Source organism: Lontra canadensis, unplaced genomic scaffold, assembly GCF_010015895.1.
Source record: "Lontra canadensis isolate GAN:19392208 unplaced genomic scaffold, GSC_riverotter_1.0 scaffold61, whole genome shotgun sequence".
NCBI lineage: Eukaryota > Metazoa > Chordata > Mammalia > Carnivora > Mustelidae > Lontra > Lontra canadensis.
Window position 1 is genome coordinate 11,156,071 of NW_022631055.1, and position 15,274 is coordinate 11,171,344.

General features: G+C 39.1%; 1 protein-coding gene across 4 annotated transcripts in view; it reads left to right on the forward strand.

Annotated features, from left to right (window-relative positions):
- Positions 1–15,274, forward strand: part of PLEKHH2 (pleckstrin homology, MyTH4 and FERM domain containing H2) — a 110,743-nt gene that overhangs the window by 57,415 nt on the left and 38,054 nt on the right. For 3 of the 4 annotated variants that reach the window (XR_004385059.1, XM_032877954.1, XM_032877955.1), the window contains exons 15-17: positions 1,040–1,198; positions 9,832–9,912; positions 13,546–13,725. Coding sequence is in view for 3 of the 4 variants with exons in the window: in XM_032877954.1 (XP_032733845.1) it covers positions 1,040–1,198; positions 9,832–9,912; positions 13,546–13,725 (420 nt within the window). In the remaining variant the exon portion in view is untranslated. The remainder of the gene's footprint in view (positions 1–1,039; positions 1,199–9,831; positions 9,913–13,545; positions 13,726–15,274) is intronic. The other variant, XM_032877956.1, reaches the window with a different exon arrangement.

The following is a 15,274-nucleotide window of genomic DNA, read 5'->3' on the forward strand; positions in this document are numbered from 1 at the left end:
CCAGTCTTGCTAGAAGCCTACTCAATGTAAAACATACACTCTTGAGATAGTTTGATAAATGTGATTGAAATTCAGATACTTTATTTCTGAAATACCTTCAATAAAGATTATATTCTTATCTTGCTCCTTTGGAGAGTGGAATAAGGCTCATTTTCAGTGTTTTCTGGAGATAATAACCTGAGAACTGCCCAAAAATGTAGAAGGGAGAATCGGGAAAAATTTCATCTTGAAGCATGGCAGATAAGAATCTGGGTGGCACAGTCAGTTTAAGCAGCCAAATCTTAGTTTTGGCTCAGGTCATGATCTCAGGGTCCTGGGATTGAGCCCCACATCAGGGTCCGAGCTCAGCTTTCAGTCGATTTAAGATTCTCTTCTCCCTTTGCCTCTCCCCTCCATGTATACTCTCTCTTTCTGTCTCTCCTTTTCTCTCTCTACCTCTAAAATAAATAAATAAATAAAATCTTTAAAAAGAAAAAAAAAGAATCAGCTACAAGCTTCTGAAATATTTGGAAATTTTGAAATGTGGTTAATTTAAGACTGAAAAATTGTGAGTTCGTAATATCTTATATGTTATAAGCATTACTCTTCTTCTAAACACTTCTTGTTTTATTTATAATTGATTTCTTCACTTCTATAACAAATAACTCTTTATTTGCTAAAAAATATCTTATTACAACCTCCAGTCATGCTGCTGCTCACTTCAACAGCCAGGAACCTGTAGCACACTTAAGGGAGAAAAAGAAATGGTAATGATTAAATGAAATAAAAAACCATGACTCAAAGGCTTAATACTCTGAAAAATGTTAAAGTAAATGGAAGTGAAAAAATTATTTCAATACCAAGTTAATTATTGTAATTCTCACAAAGTGGTGAAACTACTCTAAATTATGTATGGAATCATTTATTTAGCAACTAGGATTCAAGGTATAGCACGTTTGTTTCTATGGTAATTAATGATGTTTTTAGACTAGACAGGGAAATGCTAATAATCCTAAATCTTCAGAGTTTCCGTTCCTATCTCTTTCTCATCCCATTTTAGTTGACCACTGAAAAACATACATACTATCTGACTGCAGATTCTCCCAATATATTGGAAGAATGGATTAAAGTGTTACAGAATGTTCTTCGAGTACAAGCTGCCAGCCCTCTTTTTTTGCAGCCTGAGGGCAAACCAACGGTGAAGGGATTGCTCACCAAGGTAGGACCTTTATGTGCATAGCAGTGTCTGAGGCAAGGTAGCCCCACGATCATCAGTGGGTGTCAGAGAATATTTGTATTAAGTATTTATAGTGTCTTGTGTGGGAAGGGTGTTTTACTTTGGATACCAAATGTTCTTACCATCAAAAATTTGCTAACCAGGGGTGCCTGGCTGGCTCAGTGGGTTGAAGCCTCTGCCTTGGGCTTGGGTCATGATCCCAGAGTCTTGGGATCAAGCCCCACATTGGGCTCTCTGCTCAGCAGGGAACCTGCTTCCTCCTATCTCTCTGCCTGCCTCTCTGCCTACTTGTGATCTCCGTCTGTCAAATAAATAAATAAAATCTTTTAAAAAAAAATTTCCTAACCAGAATTTTTAAAAGATAGTTGAAAAGCTTAGGTAAGTGTTTGAAACATGTGAAAAACAAGCTTTTCCTAGTTAGTAAGTAAAGGATAAATATCAGTGGGGGAAAAGGAACAAAGGACACAATGGGAAAGAGGTAGAGTTGGTAGACCTAAAAAACACAAGCGATATTTTAAAAAATCTGGTCAGTTGCGTAGCTCAGTTGGCTTGGTGTCCGACTCTTGATTTTAGCTTGGGTCTTGATCTCAGGGTCGTGAGTTCAAGCCCAATGTTGGGCTCCACATTGGGCATGGAGTTTACTTTAAAAAAAAATAAAAATAAGTAAATAAAATGCAGATCTTAAGTATAGAGTGTGATGGGTTTTGACAGATATTTACTATCAGTCTATTAACATTTAGAACATTTCAATTGCCCCAGAAAGATTACTTGCATGGCATAGTTTACAATGAAGAAAAGTTGGCATCAACTTAAATGTAGAGTAAGGGATAGTTTAAGCAAGTGTATATAATCAGATAATGATTTACTATACAGCCATTTTAAATAAAAGAATATTTAGTGCTATAGAAATATGATGCATTGTTAGTTGATAAAGTAGACAGCAGTATTATATTATTATCCCATTTTATTATATATGTATAGAAAAATGCCTAAATATGAAATATGCCAAGATATATTATAACTCTGATTTCATTCTTGCTTAATTCTGTTTTCTCATTTTTTTAGAATGAGGAAGAATTGATTTATGCTAAGATAAATAATATTTTTAAATTTAAAAAGTCCTATTGATCACTTTAAGAAAAATATAATAAAACATTCACACGTAAGTTATCACACACAAAAATAACCTCTAATAATCATTCATCATTCATGTGCCTTGTTTATGTAAGAAGTTAAAAATTTAGATTTAGACAAGCTATGTCACCGTGTAGTTTATACTTAGCATGAATATGAGAACATAGATAGGTGCTACTCGGTAATATTTACAGATTGACCAGCTCCACCAAAAGTAAGAGAAAAATTTCACCAATACATCCAACAAAGAATTGTACTGTGTTTTTTCCAAAACGTTACATTACCGGGAAAATGTTTTTTCAGTTACCAGTGACTTAGAGACTCCCTGCTATCATGCAAATATATATTTTCCAGTGAACACAATGCTACTTTAAATCATATTCTTACTATAATTCATAATAACTAGCTGTCCTCTGATTTCAAGGACCATGTGTTTTAAACCCTTAGACTTTAATATGATCCTGTGGCTAAGGGTTTGTTACGTCTCCCACAATCTGTTTGTTTGACTGTTTTTTCTTTGTCCACATGGCACTGTCAGTTCCTGCACATTACATTTCTGTATTCCCCGCCTCCCATCTCACAGTTGCATTTTAAATGAAGATAAGTAGATGTGATTATCAGATGACTAAACCACTTGGGTTTATAGACAGGCTACTTATTAGGTTTCCTTCCTACCATTTTTCATGTCCACCCCCATATTTTCACCCTCAGAGCCTTGTAAGAGAAAAACTTCCCTCAGTTATTCTGAGCGATTTGTTCTGAGCTCACATTCAGGCTACAATTTAAGCTACTGTAGAACAGCACTTGAATACTTTGGAGGGGAGGAGGTGTTTTTCAAGTTGTCACGTTGTTATTAAGTACAGAAATGTGTCGGCTGATATTAAGAACTTGACTAACTTTGGGATTCTGGATTAGTCACTCTTGCAACTTTAATACTTAAGAAAAACATTTTCTGTATAAAAAGTCATTTATTTAAAAAACAAAAATTTAGGGGTGCCTGGGTGGCTCAGTGGGTTAAGCCTCTGCCTTTGGCTCAGGTCATGATCTCAGAGTCCTGGTATCAAGCCCTGCATCGGGCTCTCTGCTTAGCGAGGAGCCTGCTTCCTCCTCTCTCTCTGCCTGTCTGCCTCCCTACTTGTGATCTCTGTCTGTCAAATAAATAACTAAAATCTTTTAAAAAAAATTTATTGAGCAGTTACCACATGCCAGGCAATGGGCTGAAGGACATCAAGATAAATAGGCCACTGCCCCATCCCTCAGAGAACCTCATGACCTATTGGGAAAGAAAAGGAAATAGCATATTATAATGACATGTACTAAGCACAGTTACGAGACACATGGTAAGGTTACAGCAAAATCTAATTTAGGCTGTGGGATCAGGAACAACTTCTGAGAGAAGAATCGTTTATGCTGAGTCTTCAGAGAGATGAAGGAATAGTTACACCAAATGGAAATGGGCAAGGAAGGTTTCCCAAGCTGGGAGACAGGGAGAACAAAGACAGAGTATCTCAAAGACAGAGCACCACCTCCACTGAAGACCAGTCCTTTGGAGAACAAGCTGGAGGGTTCTGATCATCCTGATCATGGACGGCTTTTTTGTTTAGTTAACGACTTTATTCCGCCCCCTGAAGGTGGCGTGAAACCCTTCGGGCTGATAATAGGAGCGGGGGCACGTTCATGTTGTTAACAGATCATTCTGCTGAGAGGAAGGCGGATTTGTCGGAGGCAAGCTGGGGGTGCTAAGAAGAGATAGCAGAAGTGGTTCTTGGGAAAAGCATGAGACTCTGAACTGGTCATAAGCAAAGAGAGGAGAGAGTGAATATAGATAATGTTAGGACATAAAATCTTTGGTTAGATTTTTTGAATTCAGGGTCCAGAAATGGGAAAGACAAGATTGGCTGGGTGAAAGATGAGAGAGCTCAGGGTGGGGCACCTGCATGGCTCAGTCACTCAGGTTAAGTGTCCAACTCTTGATCTCAGCTCAGGTCTTGATCTCACAGTCATGCTTGAGTCCTATGTTGGGCCCCATGCTGGGTGTGGAGCCTACTTAAAAATAAAAAATAAAATAAATGAAAAGAGAGCTCAGGGAGGAGGAGCAGTTTTAGGATGATTCAAAAGCTATTTGGGACCATGCTAATTTTTAGAACTTTGAGGATACTTGAGTTAAGGATTAAGAAGTCCAGCAGGCAGTGGCAACACCAGGCTACATCAGAGGAGGGGGCTGGGTTGGAGAGAAGGATTTGGGGAATCCTCAGTATGTATTTGGTGGTTGAATTCGTGACAGTGAAAGAAGTCTCCCAGGCATATGTGTGTTGCAGCCAAGCCGCGGACTGCTGCTGGAACACGGGGTTTTACAAAAGCTGAGAGCACATAAAGGAAGTATGTGAAGAGACCCTGGGAAGCAAGTCATGAGGGCCAGGGAGTAGAGTGGTGACAGGAGGGAGTGGTCTGCAGTATCAGATGCTGTGTGGAGTGCTTAGCAAGAAAGGCAGACTGCAGTGTGTTGGAAGATGAAGGGGAGATGAGTAAGTGCCGTATTTGACTTTGAAGAGCTGTCTGCACAGTCCAGCGTGTCAGAAGGAATGAAGCTGAAGGGAGCATTGTATTAAGAGAAGCATTTTTAGGATGGCAAAGACATACCTTGAGTTTGTGAGATGAGCGGAAGAAGCCAGGAGAGAGGTGAAGTGGGAAACGAAGAAAAAGCTCAGAAGTGGGTGGGTGGGCATGGGGGAGCAGGATGGGGGAGCAGCATGGTGGGGGGACATGGTGGGTGGGCTGGGCTGGCAGGAAGGCGAGGAAGGACAACTATCTAAATTTGTGGGGCATAGAGTGAGATTACATCGGATATCCTGTTTTCTTGACGAAGATTACTCCACAAGACCAAGTTATTTAGTGAGAATGAGGGAAAGGACTGAGAACAATCAGGGACATAGGGAAATACTCGAGGGCAGATAGAAAGATTCATAAGTGTTATCAGGGCCCACCTGACTTTGGTGATTTGAGTTCATATTGGTTATTTTGCTCTCACATCTTCCAGATGCCCAGAAATAGGAGCAGAATTTACATTGTAGTGATGTGAGAGTAGTCATTTTTTTCTAACATTTTATTACGTGAATTTTCAAATATGCAGAAAAGTTGGAAGACTATTTTACAGTGAACATCCATATTCCTACCACCTAGATTCTACAATTAACATTTTACTTGCTCTGTACATACCTATCAAGATGATGATTTAAAATAAATGTTTTCTATGGGCATTTTCAAACATGTGAAGTAGAAGAAATAATAGAATGAACCCTCAGGTGCCTGGGTGGCTCAGTTGGTTAAGTGTTTTTGTTCAGCTCAGGGCATGATCCCAGGGTCCTGGGATCGAGCCCCGCATTGGGCTTCCTGCTCAGTGGAGAGTCTGCCTCTCCTTCTGCCCTTCCCCCTGCTCGTGCTGTCTGTCTCATGCATACATTCTCTCTCTATCAAATACATAAATGAAATCTTAAAAAAAAAAAAAAAGAACCCACATATATTTATCACCCAATTTAAGTTATCTGCTGTAGCTAAAATTATGTCTACAAACCCCTCATTACCTTTCCTCTCTCTTCCCGCACCCTCCACTGGATGACCTAAAAGCAAACGGAGGTGAAATTTTCTTGAGTGGGTATGTTAGAAGCAGAGGATGTGACACAGTCCCAGGCTTTGGAGCAAGAGTTGTTTTGTGACCAAACTCAGGGCCCAAGGTTGGTAGGGAAGGAAGAGAGGCCAGGAGAGAAGTGAGAAACTGAAATAAAATAGAAGAACCAGGGGACTAAACGTTTGGAATGAGGTCAAAGAACAGGAGTGGTGCCAGTAATGAGAGAAGGAGGGGGAAAAGTTTGAGATCAGAGAATAGAATGTCAATTTCAGAAGTGGAGCAGTTTCCGGTGAAGAAAAGTTGAGGGTATGAGGAAGGGAACAAAGGTCATTGGAAAGGAAAAGGGCAGGAAACTATGAATTAAGGATGTAGAGGCAGTGTGGCAGAGGCTAGTTAGAGCAAGAGCACAGGCCCAAGTCCTGGCTCTGCCACTTGCTCGTGTGTGACCTTGGATAGGCAGCTTGCAAGCTCTGTGCCTTACTGTCCTCATCTGTTAAGTGGGCGGTTAACCATAGTGCCAGCCTCGCAAGGTATTGGGAGGATGAAATGAATTATTTAAGCATATACAGTGCTTTAGAACAATGCCTGCCACATAAACACTCCCCAAATGCTAGCTATTATTCTTACAAGATTTTCACCCACATATGGAAGTCAGCAAGGCTGGGTGATAGGATTTGTGGTGGGAAGGCTATAGGCTTGAGAATTTGGGAGAGGAGAGATGACCATGGGAGCTTCTACTTTGTATAATGACAGAGGCTAATCATTAGGGTATGATATACCGTGTCTTCAGAGTTTCAGGCAGAACCGATAGGCAGGACCTTTGTACAGATCCAAGGTAAAAAACAATGTTTTTCAATTATTTCATTTGCCAAAGCCCTGGGATTTGAGGTTGTCTTTAAATTTTTACATGGATTCTTCTAGCCTAATTTGCTTTATTATGAATTTTCCAGAATAGGTCAGAGTTTTAAGAAATCTCGATATAATCAGATGTACGCATAAAGACAGATTGTGCTTTTAAAACAACTTTTACATGTGAATTGGCAAAGGTCTTTGTTAACTTGTAGTTCTTCAAAGGTACACATTGTTCTATTTTAAAGATAAATCATTTCAATAGTATGCTCTCTACAGCCAGATGCATTATACTCCAGTTTTGCTGAGAGGCTCTTCTGGATTTTGTTTAAAAGAAGAAGAAAGGGGGCGCCTGGGTGGCTCAGTGGGTTAAAGCCTCTGCCTTGGCTCAGGTCATGATTCTAAGGTTCTGGGATCGAACCCCACATGGGGCTCTCTGCTCAGCAGTGAGCCTGCTTCCTCCTCTCTCTCTCTGCCTGCCTCTCTGCCTACTTGTGATCTATGTCTGTCAGGTAAATAAATAAAATCTTAAAAAAAAAAAAGAAGAAGAAGAAGAAGAAAGAGAGAAAATAAAAAAGAAACCTGGGTGACACAAACTATTTAAAACTTCCAGGATATTTGTCTATAAATATGTTTCTAAATTTAATTAAACTGAAACAAGTCTTGCCAAATGAAACATTTTTTGTTTTTGCTCAAGCAGGATTTTAAATCCATCAGACTTTAGATGGTGGTATTTGCTTAAACTGCAGCTTTGGAAGCCCAAAGGCTGGCTGCGTGTGTGGATTTAAATGACATGTGTTTTATTTCTCCTTATTCATAGTGAAGAAGGAAGCATTTATTGAGTAACTACTATTTTCCTTTATTTACATGTTCTCCCTTGGTCATCACATCAGCCCAATAAGATACACAGTAATTACACATTATGGACAAAAAGGCTGGGGCGCCTGGGTGGCTCAGTGGGTTGAGCCTCTGCCTTCTGCTCAGGTCATGATCCCAGGGTCCTGGGATTGAGCCCCGCATCGGGCTCTCTCCTCAGCAGGGAGCCTGCTTCCCTCTCTCTCTGTGCCTTCCTCTCTGCCTACTTGTGATCTCTCTCTGTCGAATGAATGAATGAATAAATAAATAAATAAAATCTTTTGGGAAATAAAAAAAGGCTGAAAGGTTAAGTCAGTCACCTGAGGACCTCCATCTAGCATGCGGCAGAACTGGAATTTAAATGTTGTTTCCTTTGACCTCAAAACCCAGGCCTTTTCTACTACAGTGACTTGCCTCCCATAAAATCTGTTGTGGCAGTTTTTTTTCTTCTTCTCAGTGTACTGCTATCAGAATAGGCCATTTCAATGTAAGTCATCCCAAGGGCCCTGCCAAACATACATACCTCCTACCCTTGCCCCTCATGTCCCTTCCCCAGTGACCTCTCCTATCCCCGCACTGCTCAGTCTCAGACACACCATCCCCGGGCCTTCCCATTTACCTGTTTTGTCCAGAGTTTTCTTCCCTCAGATGACTGCATGGCTCATCTACCTCCTTCAGGACCTGACTTGATACCAGGGAAGCCTTCCTGAGCCCCTTCTTTTAAACTGTAAAACACACCTCCTCCCCTCTCGCCAAGCACTTCCTCCCTCTCTTCTGCATTAGTTTTCTCCTTAATACTTATCACCATGGGCAAGTGTGACAACAGCATGTCGGGCTTTAGTTTTACTGGCTAGTGTCTTGGTTTCTAGAAGGTAGACCTCTCCAGATTGAAGCCCATTCTGTTGCAGGAGAGGCGCTAGCTTCACGGCTTGGCAGGGCTTCCAGGGAAGGCGGACTCTAGGGCAGGTGGAACCAGGCATGCCACATTCTAGTTCTGGAGCACTAGGGCTTATTGGAAATCTTGCCCACTGGCGAGAATGGAGTTCTTGGTGTTTTTCTAGGCTTGACAGTGTAACTCGGACTCTCCGGCAAAGATCTCCAATGCCGGTACCTAGGCAGGACTGGGCCAGGGAGGAACATTACAGTAAGGATCTTCATAAAGCCACCAAATGATGAAAAACCTACAATATTCAGTAAAAATTTTAAGTAAATGTCTTCCACATGAAACAGATATAAATGTAAATATTTTGTGTTGTTTTAAAAGATTTTATTTATTTATTTATCAGATTGAGAGAGCACACAACCAGGGGCAATGGCAGGCAGAGCAGGCAGAGGGGGAGGCAGGCTGAACAAGGAGCCCGATGCAGGACTTGATCCGAGGACCCTGGAATCATGACCTAAGCCAAAGGCAGCTGCTTAACCAACTGAGCCACCCAGGCTTCTCATGTTTTGTGGTCTTATTGATGATATATAGCATACTGTTGGTTTCATTGTCTTGCTTGCAAGGTTGTGATCTCCTTGTTTAAAGAGCCTGTGTCTTGTTCATATGCCTTTTCCCAGACCCTAGAGCCATCTCTGACCATTCAAAATCAAGAGCTAGATTCAAATTCTGTCCCCCTCACTGAACATAGTTCCTGACATATAGGCAGTATTCAGTATATAATTATTATATTATTTTCTTGTGTATGAATCCTTCTAGAGAAGGCACCAAATGTTTTTAATGAGTGAATCTTTAACATAGGGGAAAGCACTAGATTTTGTAGGTTTTAATCTTCTCTTTCTAACATTATTAGGGGGTTAACCCAGAGAGCCACAAGGTTACTGAAAACCTAGGAAATACGGTAACTATGAAATACACTTACTTATAAAATAGGCATTTTGTTTTATCTGTCTCTGAATTCTCGGCCCTAGGCATAGTCCTTGACATACAACAAACATTTTTTAAGCGTTAAGTGGTGAACACCGAAGCCAGACGTGCCCTGGTAGTGCTAGAACAGGTCAATCTTAAACCACATTTGCACAGTCTAGTTGGAATATCACTTAACCTTGAACAAACTGGATACATACAGAGTTTCTGGCAGAGTGCATATGCTATACTTCAACGTGTCCAAGTTCTGAGCTACATTTGTAATTCTTTGAACTATGATTTCAGGTAAAGCATGGCTACTCCAAGAGAGTCTGGTGTACACTTATAGGAAAAACATTATATTATTTTCGTAGTCAAGAAGATAAGGTATGTATGTATTTTTAATAAGCTAATGTTGGTTTTAGCTCAAAGTGTTCTCTTTCACGCTTCCACTACTAGCTAAAACTTTAGAATTTTTGATAAGGTTGCAGTCTTGCATTAAATTTATTACTGAGGTAATCACATACCTACAGAGGCCTTGATTCTTAATTAGAAGTCTTAGCAATTTTTAAGAAATGCATCTTGGTCTTAAAAGAGAAGTCTTCCCCACTCCCAGCTGTCAATTTCTCATATTTTCCCAGGTTCTGACAGACTAGGTAAGGTTGAAGGAAGGGGACAGCAAGATAGGAAAGGAAAATCTGGGGAGGGAAAGAATCCAGCCCTATCCCAGGCCCTCAAATCCCTTGATACCACTTATCTATCCACTGATCTATCCATCTTCTATCCTTATATTCATTTTTAAATGAATCTCCTCCCAAAAAGAACTTGAGTTGTCTTCACTCTCAGAGGCAAAAGGTGGGATAGCTTTCAAAGGTGAAATGTATGCCCAGTTATCACTATGGGTACGCTGCATCACTTTTGGATTCCTGAAACTAAAAATTGAAACAACATGGGCCAAAAGTACTTGCACAAAATGATGCCAGCTCCACAGAATGGTCTGTGACTGATTATTGTGTTAATGAGATCAGGCTTCTTGCTCCAGTGACCATGTAGGTCATATCAGTCCGTTATTATTTCTCTGTTCCATTTTCAGATGGCACTCTCAGTTCTGACCAGTATGTATTTAAGATGCATACCATTATTAGTATTGCTCATGGGATGGAAATTAACGCAGTCAGCTATGAAAAACGATACCTCTGAGATCATGTGGGAAGATAATAACATAAAAATGCAACACGGATAAGCCCAGTACAAAATCGTACATTCAGTATAACCCCAACTAATTTTAGTCAGGAAAACAGAAGACACTCTATGTATCCCAGGTCTGGCAGTTCTAATATAGAATTAGGGACATCCATCACTTTTAGAAAAGTTCTATAATGCTTAGAAAGGTTGGGGGAACAGAGGCCAGGGAAGCTGCCACTGGATATCTGAGTCCAAAGCACGGAGGCAGCTGGTCCTCAACAGCTTAGCAGAAAGCTCTGTGATGCTCCCATCAGCCCATGCGTCAGACTACAAGTGTGTCAAGAGAGTTACAGCTTCACCTTCACCCTTACCTTCCGCACCTTGTGTAGGTTTTCTCAGGGGCAGGCTCTGAGAACCCTGGAGAGAAGGGGATTCTGACAAGGTTCCCAACTTCTCGTCTGCAATTACCAGGAGATTTTAGAAGAGGATGGTTGGGATGGAGAATTTCTAATTCTCATGCCGGCCTATCCGTGTAAAAAAAAAATGCATAGCAAAAAAAATCGGAAAGAACCATACAAAGAAAGGGGCACCTGGCTGGCTCAGTCGGTGGAGCGTGTGACTCTTGATCTTGGGGTTGTGAGTTCAGGCCCCACACTGGGTGTAGAGCTTACTTAAAAATAAAATCTTAAAAGAGAACTATATCAAAATGTTGAATAATTATCTGTAATGAAGAATTTATAAGTGATTTTTTCCTTCTCTTATTCCTTTCTATATTTCCTATAATAAGTATGTGTTTCATAAAGAGGACATTATTTAAAATTTGCAAAGAGAGTAGAACTTAAATATTCTCACTAATAATAATAATGTAATAAAAATGGATAACATTGGTCACAGAAGAAACAAGTCAGAAGAATGTAGATGGATGAGTATAAATCCATTATAACCCCTGGAAAGTATTGAGAATGCATGTGAATCTGGATAGACTTACTTCGTCTCATGTAATAGATATTTCACAAACAATTTGTTTTTATCTGGATCAGTGTCTTTTTTTATTCAGTGAAAATATGTAAAAATACTAGGTCTATTTACTTTTTTTTTGGAATAGTGAATTAGCAAATCTTTTGGTAAAATGAATAATCATCTTTAAATGCTGGGGTGCGTGGACTCTTGATTTTCATATAATTGGATATGCCTAATCAGGATAGTATTGTCATATATTATCACCATAGAATTAGTTTTCATTATCCCATTTTTAAAAGCTTGCTACCTATGTATTATTATAAATATAATGTTATAAATACATAATAAATATATTCAATAAATAAAATTTTATTTATTTAATAAGTAAAACATATTATTCATTATTTATTTATTTGGCTTTTGTTTTCCTGCCTTTCTTTTTCTGAAAGCATGTAGGTAAGTTAATTTTGCATTTTCTTCCCTTCAGAAGTAAATTTTCTTCTTTCAGTGCCCAGAAGAGTGCTGTGCACATAGTGACTACTGAGAAAATAGTTATTAATTTAATGGGGAAAAGTCATGTTTCCCATGGAAGATAATACATTTAATTAAATGATTTAATTTGTACTATTAATCAGTTATTAGGCAGATAATAATTCACCTTAGATAAGATATTCAGGTAAAACCTTACTGAGAAGGTGACATTTTAATTAGGTCTGAAGGAAGTAAAAGAGCTGCCATGTGGATATTTCAGGCAATAGCCTGCTAGGCAGAGGGAACAGCCAGTGCAAAGGGCCTGAGGCAGGAGTGTGCCTGGTGTGTTTGAGGAGGTCAGTATTGATGCCAGGGTTTGGGGCTAAACAGAAAAATTAAGTTGCCAGCAACTGACATAGAAAAGACTGGGCAGAGCAAGTTGTTTGAGATGCTATTAGACAGTTAAATAGAGAAAGTGAGTCTGGAGTTACAAATGTGAGAGTAGCTGATATATGCCAGTACTAAAGCCTTAAGCTTGGATGAGATCACCTGGAGACTGAGAGTAGATGGGAAAAAAATCCAAGCACTGAGCCCTCAACCCGAGCATGCAAATGGATGATGGCAAATATCCTTGAGGTTAGAATGAACATTTTCAGACTGCAATTGCAAACCTGATAAAATATTTTAGAAGCTGTAAATTTGAAGCAGACCATGCATTTTCCTAGAATAAATGTACTTAATTAAAGCAAAAGTTTTAAAACAAATATGCTAAATATTCAACACAGCGGATTGGATTGCTTTTGACAATAAAGTAGGTAAAACTCAATATAAATCAGCTTTAGGAAGTAGGAAGTTTTTTCTTACTCTTAAAGTAAGATGGAAGAATCATGACATTGTCTTGTGATATATGTGTTAATAAATACTCTCAAAACACTTCTCATTGGGATTTAGGGTGATAGTTAATCACACTTCTTTGTATCAGCTGCCTAGCCTCGTCACTGTATGAATAGTATTGAGACTTTGTCTATACGCGTCCTTTTGATCCAGTACCTTAATCTAATGAATTCTGTGGGGGGCAGGGAGGAGGAAGTCAAATGAATATTTTGACTGAATTACGTAATTACTTGACTAGGTAATGGGTCATTTTAGTGTAAGGAATAATCTGCACAGAAGTAGCTTCTTGGCTAGTAGTTGAACTCTTCATTTCTATGACAATTGGGCATTTTAGTTGGGGCTACTCTTTTGTAACAATGTGGATAACCCAACTGCCTTTAGGCATTCATTTAAAAAGAAAGATATGCTAAGATATGCTTTATAAATGTAAGCATGAAAGGGACTATGAAAAATTTTAGTGGGAAAAGATCTGAAAAGTGCCTTCCTCATAATCACTAACATTCACTTTAGTTTCCTTTAGGTCAGATCAAACTCTGGGAGGCTAAAGTTGAAGAGGTTGATAGATCCTGTGATTCAGATGAAGATTATGAAGCCAGTGGGAGAAGTCTGTTATCTACACATTACACCATTGTGATCCACCCAAAAGACCAAGGTCCAACTTACCTCCTGATTGGATCCAAACATGAAAAGGTACCTAGGGACTTACTGGTTGATTTTGAATGGTGTACATTCATGTAATTAGGTACTGGTAATAATCATCAAATCAATTTTATGGACACGAAGAAAAGAACTTTGTTAAAGACCTTCAGCTCTATTTTCAGAGATTCTTCATGTCCCTCAAAAGTAGCCTTGTTCACATGTCATTTTTCTATCTTCTCATCAAAAGTGATATCAAGGCTGAAATTAGTACATGAAGGCAGAAGACAAAGGGAGCTTATTTTCAAAATGTGTATCTCGGGGCTCCTGGGTGGCTCAGTGGGTTAAGCCTCTCCCTTCAGCTCAGGTCATGATCTCAGAGTCCTGGAATCGAGCCCTGCATCAGGCTCTCTGCTCAGTGGGGAGCCTGCTTCCTCCCCGTTCTCTGCCTGCCTCTCTGCCTACTTGTGATTTCTTTCTCTGTCAAATAAATAAATAAAATCTTTATTAAAAAAAAAACTGTATCTCTTAGACTGAGTATTTTGAGGTGACTCCAAGGCCTCCCCCTTATATTTTTTACTCATTTCCAACAAAATTTTGGTTTAGATATAATTGAAAATGAATCATTATATGTATTATATGTATTTGTAATAAGTAAACAATATAAAAGTTAATATAATGTAAAATAAATATATCTAATTTGTGATTTGTGATAAAAGAAGCATCACAGATTAAGGGGGAGGTAATGGATATTTCAATACGTAGTATGGTATGCTCATTATATACTGAGGAAATAGGCTATTTAGGAAAACATTAGTTTTTCATCTCACACATAGTAAAATAGTTCTAAATGAATGTAAAGAGTTAAATGAAATTATTTTTTCAAAGAGACTTTATCTGATCTCTGAGTAGAAGGCACTTTCTTTTTTTCATTTTTTTAAGATTTTATTTATTAATTTGACAGAGAGAGGGAGAGATCACAAGTAGTCAGAGAGGCAGGCAGAGAGAGAGGGGGAAGCAGGCTCCCCACCGAACAGAGAGCCTGATGCGGGGCTCAATCCCAGGACCCTGAGATCATGACCAGAGCCAAAGGCAGAGGCTTAACTCACTGAGCCACCCAGGTGCCCCAGAAGACACTTTCTAAAAAGAAAAAACAATGTAAGAAATCACAGTAGAAATGGGTGATAATATTCGAGAACAAAAAATTGAGGGGTGCCTGGATGTCTCAATTGGTTAAGCATCTGCCTTTGGCTGAGGTCAGGATCCCGGGGTCCTGGGATCAAGCCCCACATTGGGCTCCCTGCTCAGCAGGAGCCTGCTTCTCCCTCTCCCTCTGACCCTCCACCCAGCTCATGTTCTCTCTCTCTTTCAAATGAATTAAAAAAAAAAAACAAAAAACTTAAAAAAAAAACCTGAAATGCTTGTCTATGTCGAATAAAATCACAAGCAGAACCAAAAGGATAATACAAAAAATAAAAATTTTCATGGATGGCTACTATATCTTTAACATATATATGTAATATATGTGTAATATATATTATATTAATATTATAATATTAATATATTTATATACAATATATAAATTTATAATTACATCTGGGTA